Consider the following 15,750-nt stretch of genomic DNA (forward strand, 5'->3'; position numbering starts at 1 on the left):
TAGCTCTGTATAGTACTGGTATAGTACTGATAATAATTTGAATTCGATTTCGCCGGCTGTTGGGGGTCGTACCGGCTGCCGCTAGCTGTATTAGTTTTGTTGCCGAGAAAAATGGTTGATTTACACGTCTCGCCATTGGTAAAGGCTGTTGCTCGGTATAAAATTGTCAATAATTCAAAAATTGATTCTAATTCTGGTATATTAAATGAATTTTATGCTTGTGGTGGATTGTTATTAGACTTTCTGTTTGTCATTCTATGTTGTTAGGTTAAGTTAATTTAGAAGCATTTACACGCTTCCTTGATTAAAGAACTAGTTGGTGATAATGATACATATATGTGGACTATGATAAGGTCACTTTTTATTTTTATATGAAAATTTAGAAATAAATATAATTATGATATTGATGACTTAGCCTCTGTTTTTTTTTAAAAAAAAACAGCATGAAAATGCTAATTAACTTGAAAACTCTTAAATAAATTAATTATTATTTTAAAATTAATTTATTTTTATCAAATTAAATTATCGATAATATTTTTTGAAAGATTTTTTATGGTGGTCAGTATGAACTAAATATAAAATTAAAATAAAGTGAAATCTAATTTAAGTTTAAAATAAACTTTATATAAATCGTGTAAATTCAATATAAACTTAATGTGAACTTAATATAAACTCAATCTGAACTCGATGTAAACTTAATGTAAGCTCAACGTAACTCAATGTCAGATTAATGTAACTTTTTGACAAATTATTTTAAATTAATTTAAATAAATTTTCAAGAAGCAACTAAACTAATAGTAAATTGAAAATAAACTATCTAAGTTTTTTGCAGTGGTCGGTATAAATTTTGTTTAAACTTAATGTCAACTCAATGTGAACTCAATGTAAACTCAATGTGAACTCAATATGAACCCAATGTGAACTCAATGAGAACTTAGTGTTATTAATATAAAATCAACGTAAATTCAATATTAACTTATGTAAATGTTTTATAAATTATCATAAATTTAAAATTAAATTGGTCTATATCAAATTAGTTTATTAATAAATTAAAAATAAATTTTTAAAGAGACCAATAAACTAATAGTAATTTGAAAGTAAACATCTACATTTTTCGCGGTGGTCGGTGTAAGTTAATGTAAACTTAATATAAACTCAATATCAACTTAATATAAACTGAACGTAAATTATTTAAGTTCTTACTAAAGTAAAACTTAATTTAAATTTAAAATAAATTTAAACTCAATTTGAACTTAATGTAAACTCAATATGAACTTAATGTGAACTCAATGTGAACTTAATGTAAAATCAATGTGAATTCAAATTAATCTAATTTAAATTAAATTATTAGTAAACTAATTATAAATTAAATTTTTATAAACTATAAAATAAAGGAATAGTAAAAATAGATCTATTAAAAATAAATTGAGCGTAAAGTTAAGGTAACCAAATGTAAACCGAATAAAAACTGAATGTAAACCAAATAAATTACTTTTTAAAAAATAATATAAATTGAATTAATCGATGGTGGTCGGTGATAGCGAGAGATGACATTAAATTTATATTTAATTTACATGGAGCACAGCAAATTCGACCATCGACCATCATGAGTACGACCACGACCGTCTCGACTTTGACCACCAGATCACCGTGAATTTATAATTAAAAACTGGAGCACATACAAAATATATAAGTATTTATGTATATTAATAATTTGTTCATATTATTCAATTTGGCTCTATTTTGTTAACACGTGTACTACATGGAAAAACCAACTTTCATTCATGACCAAGACACAACACATCTCCCCTTTTCTTCTTCATTCAAATTTGAAACTAAAGAAATTTGAAATTTACAGATATACAAAAGTCTTTTGCTAATTAATCATTTTCTTTCAATTGATTAACTAATTAGCTTGAACAGTAAAACGATGGATGAGGTAAATGCAGTCGGCGATGCACTCCTCGTGAGCCACTACTCAAACGGCGCCGTCTTCATTTTTTACGACCTTATTTTTATCGGTATCACCAAACAATCTCCCTCTCATCTCTGCTTTTTCTTTTCATACGCTCTCGCTGCGCTTTTCAAGATCTCTACTAAACTGTTCAATTCAATTTTTTTTAATTTCTTGAACAGTTTTTGAAGATCACTCCATGAATGCTTCTTCCGATCAGGCATCTTCGCTTCACCTACAACAGATCAAAACGTCGATTACAAACCATACGTTGTGTTCGTCCGTCGCCTGACTTTTTTTATGGTGCTGGTTACTATTACAGTTCAACGCTCTTCAATTTGGATTCGCCGGCGATGATTATCACGTTGTTGATGATGATGAGACAGAGATGATAATTTGATACGTTTTTATTAGAGAAGGGGCATGATTGTCTTATTTATTTACTAGTCAGTTTATTTTCGGGTATTGAGGTATAAAAGTAAAGTTTTAAATTTTTATAGGAGATTGTTGCAAAAAGATTTTTTATGGGTTATTAATATAAACCAAGCCCCAAAAAAGGGGATTTGTGTAGATTACCCTATATATTTCAACTTTGAAACTCCCTATCATATTTTTGAGATTAAAATGGGCTTAGCATATATGTTGTGTAAATTTCTATTATATGTATGAGACCTTAACTAACTTTGGGGCTCCCTCTCAGGCCCGATGTGGTGCCTGTTCTCCTATAAAAGTTCATCCAGGCCTAATACCCAGTTGAGCAAGCCCAAAAGAAATTTGGGTTATAACCACTCTCTCTTCGAGACGTCATGTATTTATTGAAACCAAAAAAAAGAATGTTGTTAATGGATAAAGGATGGATAATTAATCCTGAAGATCACTGAACTTTCGAGTTTTTTCATTTCAGTCACTAAACTATTTTTTTTTCATTTTGATCACTGAACTTTCATTTTTTTTTCATTTTCCGGCCAAAAATGATTAGGTGGCAGCCGGAATTAATTTTTTTCAACCTGAAAAGTTGCTATATATGCATTATTTGATCCAAAAAGTCATTTTCAAAGTGAAATTATGTATGTGTGATAAATTTTCAAAGTAAAATTTGTAAAATCCGGATGTCACATGTCAACTTCCGGCTGCCACCTAAGCATTTTTGGCCTGAAATACCAAAATGAAAAAAAATGAAAGTTCAGTGATCGAAATTAAAAAAAAATAGTTTAGTGATTAAAATGAAAAAATTCAAAAATTCAATGATCTTCAGGATCAATTACCCGATAAAGGACGCAATGCATAAGAAGAATGTTGTTAATGGATGAAGGAAGCAATGCATAAGCAAATGAAATGTGGTTGCTTTGAAATAACTTGGACTCACTCAAGAGTGTTTATTCCATGCAACCGTTGCGTCACGTTATTTTTATAATAAACCAGTGAACATTTGAGATAAGAAACTTTTTAATATTATTAATTTATTTTTTTATTATTAATTTTTCCATATGGCCAATGGACCGTTGGTTTGTTACACGAATGACATAGCACATCGGTTGCAATAATTTTTCTCAAATAATAGATAAAAGAAATGGACTACCTCCATGGGACTATTCTATTGGCAGTCACCAAAAACTAGATGCCAAATAGAAATGAACCCACAGCCACAGGAACATGAGGCCATGAAAATTTCATCCTCCTTTAACATGTAAACCCAAATCAGAAAAAAGATGGAATCAGTCAGCAATGGCTTGCACAACTTCTCTTCAAGCTTCATATTCATTTATATCAAGAAACCAAAATAAACTCCACTTCAACAAAGAATCTCAACCAACAGTAGTTACAAGAAGAAAGAAGAAGAATGGATTTAGTGTTTACGCAGCTGCAGCACAAGGACCTGAAAGAGCAGCACAACCGGGAGTTGATACAAGAATACATTGGGATGACCCTGATGAAGGTTGGATTGGTGGTGGAAGTAGCAGGAGTAATTTGAATGAAGATGATGAACAAGTAGACCAGAAGAATCTTTTGGGCCAGAATTTTTCTGAATTGCTCAATGATGCTTCTGGCTCTCATTACCAGTAAGTTCTTTTTGTAACTACTTCCTCATGGGTTATTGATTCTAGGGTTACAGTAAATTTCCCTTTCCACAGTTTGATTATCGAACTTCAAAACGTTACAAATTGGTTATTGTAATATGCTTTTAGTGACTCGAGTCTTTAAATAAAATTCAGTCAATTTGTGCTTACGTGCCGAATTTCGCTCGTAATTTTTAAATTTGGAAAATGAGAAATAGGGATGTGAGGTGTCTCATGTCTGAGTGTCTGATGCATGCAGAGATGAAAGGAAATTGAAGTACAAATTGGCTGTCATATCAATATAAATTGGCCGGATTTTATTCAAAATCTGCCGGAGTCACTAAAAGCATAATACGATAACCAATTTAACTTTTTGAAGTTCGGTAACCAAATTGTAGAAAGAAAAAGTACAGCCCCGTAATCAATTACTTAAATATAATAAAATCATTGTTGGCAAGGGCAAAACTATCTTTAGATTAGGATAGACTGGAGCCATAAACTTTTTAAAAAAGTAGGACTTGTTATGAATTCAGGATTAAAAGGAGTTTAAGGCTGAATTGTCAAAAGGTGATAGATGAAATAAAAATTAAGCCCTGATTGAAGGAAAAAACCTGAATCCGCAACTGATTTTTGGAATTTGATGTATAACAGGTTCTTAGGTGTATCAGCAGGTTCTGATATAGAAGAGATAAAAGCAGCATACAGGAGATTATCAAAAGAATATCACCCAGACACAACTTCACTTCCACTAAAAGCAGCTTCAGACAAGTTCATGAAACTAAGAGAAATCTACGATGTCTTAAGCAATGAGGAGAAACGTAGGTTTTATGACTGGACACTTGCTCAAGAGCTGGCGAGCCGTCAAGCAGAGGAAATGAGAATAAAACTTGAAGATCCATTTGAGCAAGACTTTGATAATTATGAATCAGTTCCTGACATGGTTGATAGGCTTGGAGGAAGAAACATGGAGCTCAGTGATCAAGCTATTTCTGCTCTTACTATTGATGCTTTCATTTTGGTTTTTGCTATTTGTTGTATCGTTTATGTGGCTTTCTTTAAAGAACCTTATTATTACTAGCTTCTTTCTACACATTAAACTCATTTTATACATATTTGTTAGTCCACATTGATTCATAAATTTGATGTAATAGGGGTTCAAATATATACACACACACTAAGCTAACTATCTTCGCTGCATCAGAGTATGTGTAAATAAATAAAATTTAAATTTTATTAACTCTATTATTAAAATAAAATTTATATTGTCCTCAAACATTTTTAAATAAATTTAAATTTTTGAAGATTGTTGTAATTTTAACCAAAACTTTAGATATCCTAATTTTAATATTTCGCTGCAATTCTAACCGTTGTTTTCTAATTAATTTAATTGTTTTAATTTTTAGTTGAATTCATAAATTAACTCTGTAATTAGCAAAATTCATTTTTTATAATTTCAAAATTTGACTTCTAATATTAAAAAATAAAAAAATAACATTAAAATATAATTTTAAAGTCTCTAATATTTCGGTGGTTGAAGGAAAAAAAACGAATCTGAAACTGAAAATGATCAGAAAAACCAAATAAAACTAATAGATATTGTATTGAGGTGAAAAATTAAAAAAATTAGCAAACATTACAACTAAATGTACAAATACTATTATAACAAAATTTTTATTTTACTATTAGATTTTTTTTTTTAAAAAAAAAGACAATTCTAAGAATTTAATCCTATAAAAAAAATAGATAAATTAGATTGGTAGTGATAAAGTTTGAAATAAAGTTTTTAAAAGGCCCAACTTGCAAAGACATTCTACATTAATAATGGGCCATAAGAAGACTTTGTATTATGGAAAATTATACTTTATTTCTAACTTTATTTATAAAAAAACACGATTTTAAAACTTTACCTTTTACTTCATTTCCATCTTGATTGTGTTCTTCTCCTTTGTAGAGAATCATGTGTTATTTTCTGTCTAGTGTTGTATAGAGTGTAGCGAATGAATCCCCTTCCAAAATATCTAGCAATTTATCTTCTCCGCACTAAAGTTGTTAGAGAAATTAAAATAAAAAGATGAACAATCCAAATGTTTGGACAAAACTCCAATTCTTCATTAGATTAGCCAAGCTGATTTCAAATTTCAGTTTGCAACAAAACTTCGACCTAGTAGATGACAGAATCTGAACTGACTTTCTTTTTATGAGAGTTGTAAGCCTTTACGTCCTAGTAGATTTTGGAATCGGATCATTTTGACTTTTATGGTTCCGATTATGCTTCAAATACTAAAGCAAATTTGTGACCAACAAAACCTTAATAAAAATGAACTAAAATATAAAAACTAATTAAAAGGTGCATATTTAAAATATTATATAATTAAAAATGCGACCTAATTAATCTAAAATCTAAACTAACATACCCCTAAATAAGTATTCTAAAAACACTTATCATTTTATTAAGCACCTTCTATATTTCCTTAATGATTCTTCTATTTTCTTTCTCACCTTCCCATCCTTTGAAGTCGGTTCTTTACATGGAAGGTTGAGTTTTTCTTCAAAAAAAATTATCTTAGTGAGAGTCGATCCATAGAACTGAACTCCTTGGCCATATGTGGATCTCCTTTTACCTTTATCATTGCTTCTACTATTGCATTTTTACCATACTTCTCATATCATATGCCTTGTAAATGAAAAATTATTATTTTAAAGGTTGATTTTATTTTTGAATATATAAAAATATAATCAAATTTATAAGTTTTTGATTTTTTATTTATACTTTAAATTTTAATATTTTAATTTATTTTTCATTCCTTTTATTAATTCTTTTTGGAAAGGTGAAAAAAATATTATTTTTTTAAAAATGAAAATTTCAGTAATTATATAAAATAGAGAGAGAATTTTTTTTTTAATTTTTATAATAAAAATATATTATATAAAAAATTTAGAGTATGAGATGTCAAAAAGGTTAAACTAGAAGTTAGGGGAGTCAGATGAGTAAATAGAGGTACAGATTCAGGGGGTCAAAATATACCTTAATTATACGATACATCAGTTTTAAGTTCATCTGTCAAAAATATATTAACGCGCTATTTTTTGTTTGTAACCAAATGCTTGTCTCAACTGGACAAAAAAAGTTAAACAATTACAAAAGTCACAAGTTGAGAAGTTAAATAGATAAAATTTACAGCTTGAAATGTTAAATAGATTAAATTGAAAGATAGAAAATCAGATGGGCTAATGGATACATAATCAAGGGTCAAAATATGTATTGAGCCTTTAAAAAAACTTTATACTAAATCTTAAATTAAACCGTCTAAAAAAAAGGAAGTTTAGACTGAGATGAGGCAAAAATGAAATAGTGTAGAAAGAAAGTAGGTAGTAGAAGTAAAAGCAGAAAACAAAAATAGAAAAAGAAGAAGAAAGCATATGAATTTAGGAGTATAAGTTGTGGATAATAACCATACACTATCAATATCATCACCATCCATAGCCATAACTAATTGTATTATAGAAAAAGAAGAAAATAAAAGAGACCAAATCTGACGTAAAAGTAGAGCTACCTACCAAATCCACCCTCTATCTCTAACCACTTCTCTTTCTCACCAACTTGGTCAAATCTCATCTATGCCATAACATTCACTATTTTTTCGCTTCAATTCTACTATAATATAAATATAAATATTATTTATTTAAAACAAATATAAATAAAATACATTAAAATTGATTTATTATTTAAAAAAATAGTACTTTTTAAAATCCATATTTTTCGTTTCTATCTTAAACATTTTATTTTATATATCAAAATAAAGAAAATATTATTATCATATATTTTTATTAATGATAGTTGAAATTTATTTTTATTGTTTAAATTAAAAATTGAAAATCATATTAAAAAATTATACTAATAAATAAATTATTTGTAGTTGGGTTTGATTGAATTTTAAATTGGGTTTGGTTTGCTACACACCCCTATCTATCATCTCTTTAAACACTACACACTTCCTCTTGTCTTTACATATAAAAGAAAATCAAAACTTCCTCTTCTCTCTGCACATTCTTCAACAAACACACAAAACCTGAGAAATTTATATGATCATGGGTCGATCACCTTGCTGTGAAAAAGCTCACACCAACAAAGGAGCCTGGACTAAAGAAGAAGACCAACGCCTTATTGATTACATCCGTCACCACGGCGAAGGTTGCTGGCGTTCCCTCCCTAAATCCGCCGGTAAGTCCTCGCCGCCGCCGGAGAATTTTTACTTCTATTTGTTTATTATTAGTGAGGAACTAAAAAATTGGCTTTACAGGGTTGCTTAGATGCGGCAAAAGTTGCAGACTGAGATGGATAAATTATTTAAGGCCTGATCTTAAAAGAGGCAACTTTACTGAAGAAGAAGATGAACTTATAATTAAGCTTCATAGCTTATTAGGCAATAAGTAAGTTGTAAATTTTGATTTTGATTTCGTTTTGTTGATTTCAATTAATTTTAATCAAAGATTTAATCTTTATTTTATGGGTATTTTGATTGATTACAGATGGTCTTTAATAGCGGGAAGATTACCAGGAAGAACAGATAATGAAATCAAAAATTATTGGAATACCCATATCAAAAGAAAGCTACTTAGCCGTGGATTTGACCCACAAACTCACCTCTCAATCAACGAAAAAACCGCTGTTAAATCAGAACCCAAAATCACTCACTTAAACTTTGAATCGGCTGCAACTCAATCCAAACCAGAAACCAACCTAGAAACCAACCTCTTCAACAACACCAACCTAAGTTTTATTAACACTTTCAGTTCCAGTTTCATAAAAACAGAGTCTCTAGAAGATAATAACTGTACAAGCAGTGGCATGACAACCGACGAAGAACAACAACAACAACGTCATGAATTTCTTCAAACTCACCAGAATCAAGAAATAAATTTGGATTTAACAATTGGGTTATCTCCAACTTCAAGAAATGAATCGACTTTTGGATCATCAACATCTTCAAACTCAGCAGAATCGAAATTAGAGCAAGAAACTCAGTACCAGTTGTTTGGAAAATTGGTAAATGGATCAATATGTACTTGTTGCCAATTGGGTTCTTCTCAATTGTGTAGGAATTGCAGTAATTCAAATGGGTTTTGTAGATATTATAATTATAATAGCAATTAATTTTTGTATTTTTTTTTTGGGTAGATTGGGAATTGAATTCTCAGACATTGCCAATTTACTTCACCTGACAATTTATAGTCAGAAGTAATATAGAGATTGGATTTTGTTTGATGGTAGTAATGATGAGATGTTAGAAAAACAATTCCAAATTTACTCTCTGCAAACAAAAATAGGACTAAATTGGTGGCTCTTTTTTATGATGATGATCTTTTGTTTTGGCATTCATTCAATTTTGGCATTTACCACTGCCAAATCAAAATTTATCATTATATCTTATCCACCCTCTCTTTCTGTCATTTATTCATTTCTACTCTCTTTACTTTACATCTATTGAGCCATGTAAATAATACTCCAATTGTTCACTTTGCCTTTATCACACAGTTTAAAAAAAATAATTATTGCTTATGGATTTTGTAAAATTTTCCTTAGTTTTCTTGTTATACCTCTATTTAATATAGGGTGCACTTCCAATTTACTTTTAAAAGGCTTATTAGTGGATTTTAAATAGGGTTAATATAGGATTTTGAGTGTAAAAATTAGTTTCTTTTAGAAAGTGGACAAAAATTTTGGCACAAAAAAATTTCTCAAAGTGGACAACTCTATTGGGACAGAGAGAGTAGTGAAAAAAACAATTATTACTCCCTTCCTCCGTTTTTTAGTCGTTTATTTATAAAATATATTTATTTTTATTTACTTGTCCATTTAGAATTTTAATGTAATTTTAATTATTATCTTCCAAACTTAACCCTTCTTAACAAATAGTTTTGTACCATGCATTTAGTAATTAGTAGGGTTATATTAGTATTTATTTTTACAATTTAAAATAAAACACCCACTATTTTAATATATATATACAATTTTGGCTAAATGTATAACTAAAAAAACAGAAGGAATATTTACCTTTACCCTTCACTGTAAGTCCTAAATATTATTATATCTATGATTTTTGAAAAGTTTTAAAAAATATTTTGGTCAAATTTTCTTGTTAATTATTTTATTAGTTAAGTCTGTTAGATGATTTAACCAAAAATATTAAAAAGTAAGTTAGATTTACTTACAAACTTATTTTTCTTTTAAAAGGTTTTATAAAATTATGTTAAATTTTAAAATTATTTATTAAACAATATTGTACTTATACTTATATATTATTTTCTTTTTGTGGATTAATATTTTAAAAATTCATTTCAAATTATAAAATTTTATTATATTTACTTCAATTCAATTTTAAATTTCAAAAAATTAATATAAATTAGTTTAAATTTTATTTGAATTTTTAATAATTTTATAAAAAATATATCCAGAGGTTAAATTGAATAATCAAATTGTTTCATCAAGTCAACTAACATACTAAATTGAAAAAAAAAAAATATCTGGTCAAACATAGAGAGAAACAGTTAATTTTTTTTAAATAATGAAACAATAGTATTTTCAAACCTAAAGTGAGAAAATAAATGATAATTATTTGATAATAAAATCTCTCTTGCTCAGAAATGTTTGTACAGATAATTACAGAAATGCAAGACTTTAAAGTCTATAGGACCCCATATATTTTTTCATATTCTTAAATTATTATTTTCGAAATAAAAAAAACTTAATCCTCTATACTTTGATTAACACTTACTCTCTCTATCTCATTTTAAAAAAAAATTAATTTTGCGGTCCATAAAAAATAGGTTGATTTTTATTTTAGACATCCTAAATTATAGGCTTGTTTTTATTTTAAAAAATAATTAATTAGATAAATATTTTAATTTCTTTTAATTCATCAAATTTCATTAAATCGAATATGAAACAGCTACATTTTGTAAGCAATTCGGGAAAAATCAGAACTTAAACCCGATGACATGACATGGAACAAGTAATACGCTGCTTGATTCGCATGTCTACTTATAAAAATAAATAAAAATTCTAACTGTTTCGCTAATAAAGTGCAGTTTTTGATCAAATTTCTCCATAATCGTAAACTACAGATATCAACTACCACCTAAAAAACCATTCATAAAAAAGGACAACAAAGTCTTCATAAAAAAGGGATAACAACTCTTTCACGGATAAAAAGCAACAAATCTTTCATATAGAACAAACAAAATAAAAATTTCAAATTTTTTTTACCATAACTCATAAACGATTTCATCTTTATTGTTGAAATATCTTCAATCGATATTATTGATTCAAAAAAATTAAACTGGACTTGCGCTTCGTCGATAAATGTCAATCTATCAAGAAAAATGAAAAAAAACTGGCTATTTTTTATATTTTATAAAATTAAAATAACATAAAAAAAGAGATAGTTATCGTTAATGGTAAACTATTAACGACAGCTAAAGAGGAATTAAGAGAAAAGCTATAAACAAGTATGTTTTTTTTTTTGAGAAAATAGGTTTTGTATGTAAGGCAATAGCTCAAATACTTTTAATTGAATTAGTTTTAACTAAATTAAATTAATTATGATTTTAATAAGAATAATATTAATACTTTTTAATAATTTCAAAATTAAAAATAATTTTATATATATTTAATGAGTAATTTGAAATAACTAATTCATAAAAATACATTAAAAATAACCGCGTTAATTATTTGTTAAAGTATTATAGGAAATTAGTATAGTTCTAACTAAATAAGCTAATTTTTTTAATATGTGTAATTTAAATATGTAATTTTTTGTGGACGTAGGCAATTTATTGTTTTTCTTATATTATCCCAGTTAATTATAGTTTTGTAAATTATGTTTAAAATTGTAGTCATCAATTTTATAAAGATACAATGAAATAAGAAACATATATAAAATAACACTATAAATATAAAATGGACTTTTATAATGAAAATATATAAAATGGCATAGATTTCTTTTTTAAACGTAACGCAGAAACTATTACAACTACAAGTGCTAAATTTCTAGTACAATTACAAGTGCTAAATTTTCTAGTTGATACTTCTTTTTTGAGTAAATTATGTTGAGGTTTTTGAAATATACTATAATTAACAGTTGGTATTTTTTATTTTAAAAATCTATTTAATAATTTTTCCGTAAACTGAGAAATTTTTCTATTAATTTGGAAGACCAAATCGTTTAACAAAAACGAAACTGAGGTACCAAATCGTTTAAAAGTGAGATATCAAATCGTTTAACGAAATTAAAAATGAGGAAACAAATCGTTCACAAAAATTAAAGGTGAGGTGCTAAATTATTTGAAAGTAAGTGTCAGAATTAACGAAGGAGCCTAATAATTAATGGAATTGAAAGTGAGAACTATTAAATATGATATTATAAAATGAGATATCAAACTGTTAGTTATGATATATCTCGTAGATTTCAGCGTAATTTGTTCTTTTGTTTTGGCAAAAATACTTAAAAACCCCCTCTTTTGATTTTGTTTTCAATTGCACCATCACGTAAGAGAATTTTCAATTACACCCTATTTAGGGTTTTCAGTTTTCGTCTGTACCCCAATTGATTAAAATGACCTCTTTTTATTTAAAAAAAAGTTTAAATTAATCCTTCATATATTAATTTTTTTTTTTCAAATGGAAAAAAATAATGATACAGTCCCTCTATTTAGTTGGTTTTAATAATTTTATCATTAAATTAATTAAATTATCAATTTTTTTTATTTTTGGGTACAGATGAAAACTGAAAATTCTAAATAGGGTGCAATTGAGAATTCTCCTATATGGTGGTGTAATTAAAAAAAAGTTTAAAGATGGGGGAGTTTTCAGTATTTTTGCCTTTTATTTTTGATACTTCATTTACTTGATGATGTCTTTATCAGAAAAGATAATTAGCATTTAGCAATAGGACAATGCCCACATGCATTTGAGGTACTTCAGTCTATTTTAAGATTGAAAGAGAAAAGTGCAACTCATCTCCTTCAATAATCAAGACTATTAAATAATTTAAAGTGTTGACAAACTAATATTTTTTGAAAAGAAAATAAGTTAGACTCAAGAGGGTCTGTTTTTTAAACATGTCACTAAATTAAAGATATATTTGGGAGCTTTTAATGTTTTATTCTTGATTTTAAGAGAAATTTAGCATTCAAACACATGAAGGCTATATATAAAACACTATTTGAGATCAAAATGAATATAACACTATTTTTAATAACTAATGTATTATAGTTAATTCTTCTTAATTCAGGTGAACATTAAAAAAATGATAAATCTATATATAATCAAATAATTACTTAAAAAACAAAAACTATTTCTCGTCCTCAGCAAATTGTTATCTAGTTAGGTCTACAATGATTGTACTATATATATAATCTATAGTTTGATAGTTCACATGATTAGAAAGTCATGTGTACCATATTTTCTATTATATGCAAAATGTATTTATTTATCCATATATTTGACTCTTTTATATATATAAATATTTTTTACTATACATAATTTTTTTTTATATTTGTCAAATATAGTCACGACTCATTTAAAATTAATGTGGCGCAATACTATACATTTACCTATACAAAACTAATTTTGCATAGCGTACATTACATTATGGCATAACTCCTCTAAATTAATTATAGATAGATTTAATAAAAATCGAAAAGACAATAATATATAATAAAATTAAAGATTATGACATATTTAATAAACATGCTAAAAATGTAGGGAGTGAAAAATCATCATATTTATGGACGGTTGCAACTCCAACTAGCCAAACTAATGCTTTCTTCCTCGAATGGACCTTCCCTGAAAATCGTCTAGAACCTTTAGTTAGCCAAAAGGCAAAAATGTCACACTAATTAGAAATAGAAAAGGAAAATGGCAGCCTACCAAAACATTATGGGATTGTAATTACCAATTAATTAACTACTAATAAATTTGATAATCAGCTTAAAGCCTTAAACCACAACCAACGTGTGTGGAATCTTTTTATTTTAGGAGTGCGTTAAGCATGCCGGATCCCTCTCCCCCACCTACAAGAACACCTCAAAACACTAATACTTCACGCATAATGTTTGTTCGTTTTGTACTTTTGTTAGTAAAATTAATTGGAAAATTAATCATAGATTTTAACTTATTTTGTAAATTTTAATATTTTAAGTATAAATTTATCATTTATTGCAATCCAAAACATTAACTTTTTTTTTATCAAAAGTGGAAATCGACTCTTTAAAGTCTCATATTAGTTGTTAGTTACCGAGTCGTGGTTCGAACACACAACCTCTCGATGCACTTAAAGAGGTCTTAACCATTCAGGCTAGGGCCACATTGGCAAACATTAACTTTTTTCATTAATGCTATTATTCCACCGCCCACACTAGTATTGTTTTTATTAAAAGTTGATCGATTTTTCATATTATATAAGACAGAATAATTCATGTTCAATACTAGTATATTGAAATTAAAAATTCATAGTATTAAAATTACGAAATATGTTTATAATTTATTATCAATCATCCCAATATATAATTAATCATAGCTGGATAGTGCTTAACTTTGCAATTGCCGCACGTTATTATTAGGTTTAATGTCTTAAAAAACCCTGACCTTTCGTCCCCTTTTTAATTCTACCATGACGTTGTAAATCTGTCAATTTTACCCTATTTTACATTTTTTTCATTTTAATTGTACCCTAAAGTATAAAACTGACCTTTTTTTATTTGGCAAAAATTCTTTAAATTGACCCTTTTTGCATTAAATTAACTTTTTATATTAAATTGATCATTTTTAAAAAAAATATTGCACTTTTGTCAAATAAATAAAGGTCAATTTTATGCTTCAGGATACAATTGAAATAAAAAAATGCAAACTGGAAAAAAATTGACAATTTTTCAACGTCAGGGTAGGATTGAAAAAGGGATTAAAGGTCGGGGTTTTTTAAAGCATTAAGCCTTGTTATTAATATAATGTAATCATTTCACATTTTTTTTACAGCTAGGACTTTGATCTGGTTGCTAGAGAAATTTTTAAGTATACTCAGTCCACCACGTCATCCGTGAACTAAACTTATCATATAATGACACGTCATTAAAATAATGGCAATCTTGTAATATTACTATTCAAAAGTATAAATAAGCAATAAACGAATTTACAAGATTGACATTATTTTAATGACATGTCATTATATGATAGGAATAGTCCACGGATGATGTGGTGGACTGAGTCTATCTAAAAATCTCGATATAATCATTTATGATCCCAATTGCGATAAAAAAAAGTTTCTTATATGCATACTCTCTCCCTAGGAGTAGCTTTCACCTAATCAATATTATAATAATTAGAGTAAATTAAAGTATTAAATAGAACTTATAAAATGATGGATTTCACTCATTGAAGAGAGAGAAGAGGAATTAAGATAAGGAGAAAAGAGCATGTGAGGTGTTTGGGAGGTAGGTAACCCTAAGAGACTAAAATAAGAAGAGAAAAAAAGAACTAAGAAATGGCAATATATAATAAATTATAATATAAAAACAGTTTGTTAGTTAGGAGTTTTAGCGGTGGTGGTGAAGATGAGAAAAAAGAAAAAGAAAGGAGTACTCTTTTATACATTTATTATGACTCATTATTTGTCCAACAAATTAGTAAGATTTAAAATTTAATTTTTTTCATTTAATGTATAGTTACTTTAATATTTTATA

General features: G+C 27.5%; 2 protein-coding genes across 2 annotated transcripts; both read left to right on the forward strand.

Annotated features, from left to right (window-relative positions):
* Positions 1 to 3,554: 3,554 nt before the first annotated feature.
* On the forward strand, positions 3,555 to 5,149 carry LOC126675212 (NAD(P)H-quinone oxidoreductase subunit T, chloroplastic). The gene is made up of 2 exons (XM_050369824.2): positions 3,555 to 4,014; positions 4,663 to 5,149. The coding sequence occupies exons 1-2, from the start codon at positions 3,680 to 3,682 to the stop codon at positions 5,087 to 5,089; spliced, it is 762 nt and encodes a 253-aa protein (XP_050225781.1). The 5' UTR covers positions 3,555 to 3,679; the 3' UTR covers positions 5,090 to 5,149.
* Positions 5,150 to 7,988: 2,839 nt separating this feature from the next.
* Positions 7,989 to 9,286, forward strand: LOC126666340 (transcription factor MYB8-like). Its single transcript, XM_050359363.2, has 3 exons — positions 7,989 to 8,233; positions 8,313 to 8,442; positions 8,542 to 9,286. The coding sequence occupies exons 1-3, from the start codon at positions 8,095 to 8,097 to the stop codon at positions 9,164 to 9,166; spliced, it is 894 nt and encodes a 297-aa protein (XP_050215320.1). The 5' UTR covers positions 7,989 to 8,094; the 3' UTR covers positions 9,167 to 9,286.
* The last annotated feature ends 6,464 nt before the right edge of the window (positions 9,287 to 15,750 follow it).

The sequence above is a fragment of the Mercurialis annua genome, linkage group LG1-X, assembly GCF_937616625.2.
Source record: "Mercurialis annua linkage group LG1-X, ddMerAnnu1.2, whole genome shotgun sequence".
NCBI lineage: Eukaryota > Viridiplantae > Streptophyta > Magnoliopsida > Malpighiales > Euphorbiaceae > Mercurialis > Mercurialis annua.